Source organism: Fundulus heteroclitus, unplaced genomic scaffold (genome assembly GCF_011125445.2).
Source record: "Fundulus heteroclitus isolate FHET01 unplaced genomic scaffold, MU-UCD_Fhet_4.1 scaffold_38, whole genome shotgun sequence".
Taxonomy (NCBI): Eukaryota; Metazoa; Chordata; class Actinopteri; order Cyprinodontiformes; family Fundulidae; genus Fundulus; species Fundulus heteroclitus.
This window is the reverse complement of record NW_023396792.1, coordinates 1,887,384-1,891,020: the sequence shown is the minus strand read 5'-3', so window position 1 is coordinate 1,891,020 and position 3,637 is coordinate 1,887,384. Positions and strand designations below refer to the sequence as shown.

General features: G+C 40.6%; 1 protein-coding gene across 1 annotated transcript; it reads right to left on the bottom strand.

Annotated features, from left to right (window-relative positions):
* Positions 1–888: 888 nt before the first annotated feature.
* Positions 889–3,265, bottom strand: LOC118560085 (piggyBac transposable element-derived protein 4-like). The gene has a single exon (XM_036130810.1). The coding sequence runs from the start codon at positions 2,745–2,747 to the stop codon at positions 1,053–1,055; it is 1,695 nt and encodes a 564-aa protein (XP_035986703.1). The 5' UTR covers positions 2,748–3,265; the 3' UTR covers positions 889–1,052.
* Between the last annotated feature and the right edge of the window lie 372 nt (positions 3,266–3,637).

Sequence of the window (3,637 nt, the reverse complement as noted above, 5' to 3'; positions counted from 1 at the left end):
TGATTTGCAATACAACATAATAAGCCATCAGTTTAATTATTACTGAGTAGTTACCATCCTGAACCTTTCTATACAAAATTGCAAGAATGAAAAGAATGGCTCATAATAATATCGGTTTGGATATGGCTCACACACAATGTTGTTCATTGAGAAAAAAAAATACTGCCTTATGCTTTAGTATTTTTCATTCCCACTTTCATCTGCTATACAAGAGAAATAGTAAGAAGCAATTTATGGAAAACAGATTTATGGGTATATGGAAAGTGGATAAAAACTTTCCATGAATTTGTAATAAAGGAATACTAGATGTGAATAATGTGAATATGTCAATTAGCCCTCCTATCGTCCTCAAATATAGTAACAAATTTGGTCCTTGGGGTCAATTTGACCCCAGGGATATTTACCTCCAGAAAATGATTTACAGAATATTGTTGACCAAGTTTTTGTGACAGGCACTTTGTTTATTTGTTGAATACATAAATAACCCCTTCAAAATCAGTGAGTTGACCTTACCTCTAGCGCCACCATCAGGCCAAACCTTTAAATGAAAATGAGTTTATTTTGATTTTTTTATACAAATCTTCTCAAATTTACAGGTTTTGAGCACATTCATGACTTTCACCAAATGAACCATATTGATTAATGTTGGTGACTCCCCCTTTCCTCTCATAAACATATTTATTTACTTATTTTTATCTATTTTGTTGTAATATATTTGTTGCTAGTTACTGTAGGATCTTACTCACCCCTCCTCTTTTGTTATCCGGGCTTGGGACCGGCAGTGGCAGAGTTATAGAGTTTTTTTTTTTGTTTGTTTTTGTTTTTTTTTTTTTGGGTTGTTTTTTTTGTTTTTTTTTTTTTTTTTTTTTTTTTTTTTTTTCCATTTGTGTGACAGAAAATGGATAATGAGAACATGTCATGTAGTAGTTAGAACATGGAACAGTTTTTAGAGAGAAACAATTTGAAAATCCACCCATTTTGAACAGTGTGATAATGTCAGTAGCTAAAACGTGGAACAGTTCATGCCACAGTAGCCAAGCTTTTAGTCTGCACTACTGTACACAGGATGTGCAGAGTGTGTGTGCATGCTCCTTGCAGACATACTTTTCGCATTTTGAACAGGTCATGCTGGTCTTGCAGTCGTTTCGGGTGGGACAGACCTGACACCTGCCACGTTTCTTGCCTGCAGTTTGTGCCACTGGAGGAGTTGGGGTGTTTTTCTCCCTCTGTATGTCCCTCACAATAGCTGCAGCAACTGGTGATGCTCTTGGAAGGCTCTGTCTTCTCTCAATTTGAGGCCTGACCAGTGCATTGCCAAGCTCCTCCAGGAAAAGCCTCCTTCGGCTGAGTTTTCCCCTATTCCAGCCTTTGTTTATCTCACACCAAATTACGAACGCATTATATGCACTCACATCAATGATGTGGAAGAAGATGACAAGGGGCCAACGGGAAGTCATGCGTCGACAGCTGTATGTGGCTGTGACCTTGTCTAGATTGTCCACCCCTCCCTTTGTTTCATTGTAGTCCAGCACCATTTGTGGCTTTTTGTCTTCTCTGCTGCTCAGGGCAGCATCTTTATGCATGGTGCTGAGCAGCAGGACATTTTTCCCTTTCTTGGGACAGTAGGAGACCAGAGTTGCTTTCTCAGTGAAGGCAAACATGGAAGATGTTACCTTCCTGCTCTTGACAGCAAGGAGTTCAGAGGGAAGCTCTGGCTTGTTCTTTCTCACCGTCCCCAACATCGTAACCTGCCTTTTGAGCAGTTCCTCACCCAGGGCGTAAGACGTGAAAAAATTATCACATGTAATATTATGCCCATGCAGTCCTTCAGCCATATCAAGCACAACCCTTGTGCCCTGATTTTTTTCTGGTGCTTCGCCAGGAGATTTGCCCATGTACACCTGCATGTTCCAGGCAAAGCTGGACTGTGCATCACATGCTGCCCATATTTTGATGCCATATTTAGCAGGTTTGCTAGGCATATACTGTCTGAATGGGCAGCGCCCACGAAACGCAACCAGGCACTCATCGACAGTCACGTGAGCGCCTGGATTATAAAGCAGGGGTAAACGCTGCACCCACTTGTCCCACACATCCCTTACCGCAGCAAGTTTGTCACGTTCTCGACGGCCCTGCCTTGTTTGTTTGTCATCAAAGCGTATGACACGAGACAAAATGTGGAATGTCTTCAGAGACATGGTGGCTGGAAATATTGCCCTTCCAGTCTCAGCATTCCAAAGACTTGCTGTTGCTTCACCTTTTGACTTATAAACTCCTGCCAAAATTAGCAAGCCAATGTAGGCTTCCAAGTCAACTATATCCAAGTCTTTCCAACTGTCCCCATAAACACGCTTTCCCTCTAAATTTGTCATCCCAAGCACAATATTTTTGATTGATGGCGTTATGAAGAGCTCGAATGATGACTTGATGTCATCAACATGGCTGACTGCATATCTGGTGGGTCCTGGAACCATTTTGATTATATTACTTGCGCTATGTCTACCCTGCTGTTTCAGTGGGGAAAGGGACCAAATTATTTTTCCATTTTTGGAAGAAATTGTGTCTGCTGGTGGTTGAGGGACAACAGGAGGGTCAACACTCTCATTCTCATCAGATGAGAATTCCTCAAAATCAGGGTCCTCCTCAACACAATCCTCAGTCTCAGAGACAGTCTCCTCTAAGTCACTTTCACTGTCAAAGAGCAGCTCCAAAACCTCTTTGACAGTAAGCCTTTTTCCAGAAGACATTTTCAAAGAGAGAGTGTGCAGATTGCAGTATACTCAGAGCACAGTGAGGAATGATTTGGATAGAGGACTGTAGTGCAAGCTTATGTTTGCTCCTCCCTGATTTGGCATGAACTACCAATGGCGTTGTAGGAATAACCCGCCCTTCACAAGGCGGGAAAAATCAGTTCTACTTTGGCAGGTGTGAGTTCAGAAGGTCACACAGATCCCCAGATGTCTCAGTTCAAATGTATCAACTAAAATGTATCAACTCTGTGCCTGCAGGTGTGGTCATGTTAGGTCACTGACAAGTTTTAGCAGCTAAAACAGCTTGGGGTCAAATTGACCCCAGAGGACAACCAATGCGTGTAATATGTGTTCAGCACATTCAAAAAATAACATCACAAAAGTTTTATGCTTTACCAGTTGTCCCCATCAAATTAGGAAAAGTCATGAAATATGAAGCAAAAAAAAAAAGTTAACTACTATTTTTTGAATGATAAACATTGAATGGGGTCAAATTGACCCCAAGGACGATAGGAGGGTTAAGGAATTACAAGCATATGATTTTATGCTCAAATCATCATTCCATGTTTTCCATAGGTAGGAAAAGTATGAGGTAGGCAATGTATGAAATAAGGATATGTTATCACAAAATCTAGTTGGAAAAACTGCATTTAATTGCAACAGATGACTTATTTCTCTAATTTTACTGTTCTGTAACTTGGAATCAAACATTTCTACAAAGTTGCTTTGCTACACATTTGAAAAGGCAGGATATTCAGTTCAATCATCACATAAGCTGCCTTGCAGAGTATTTTTAGATATGTTACAAAATTGCAGCTCTTACACATCCTTCATATGGCACGAATATACATCTTCTACAGGATTGATCCAGCTGCACCTCAGATATC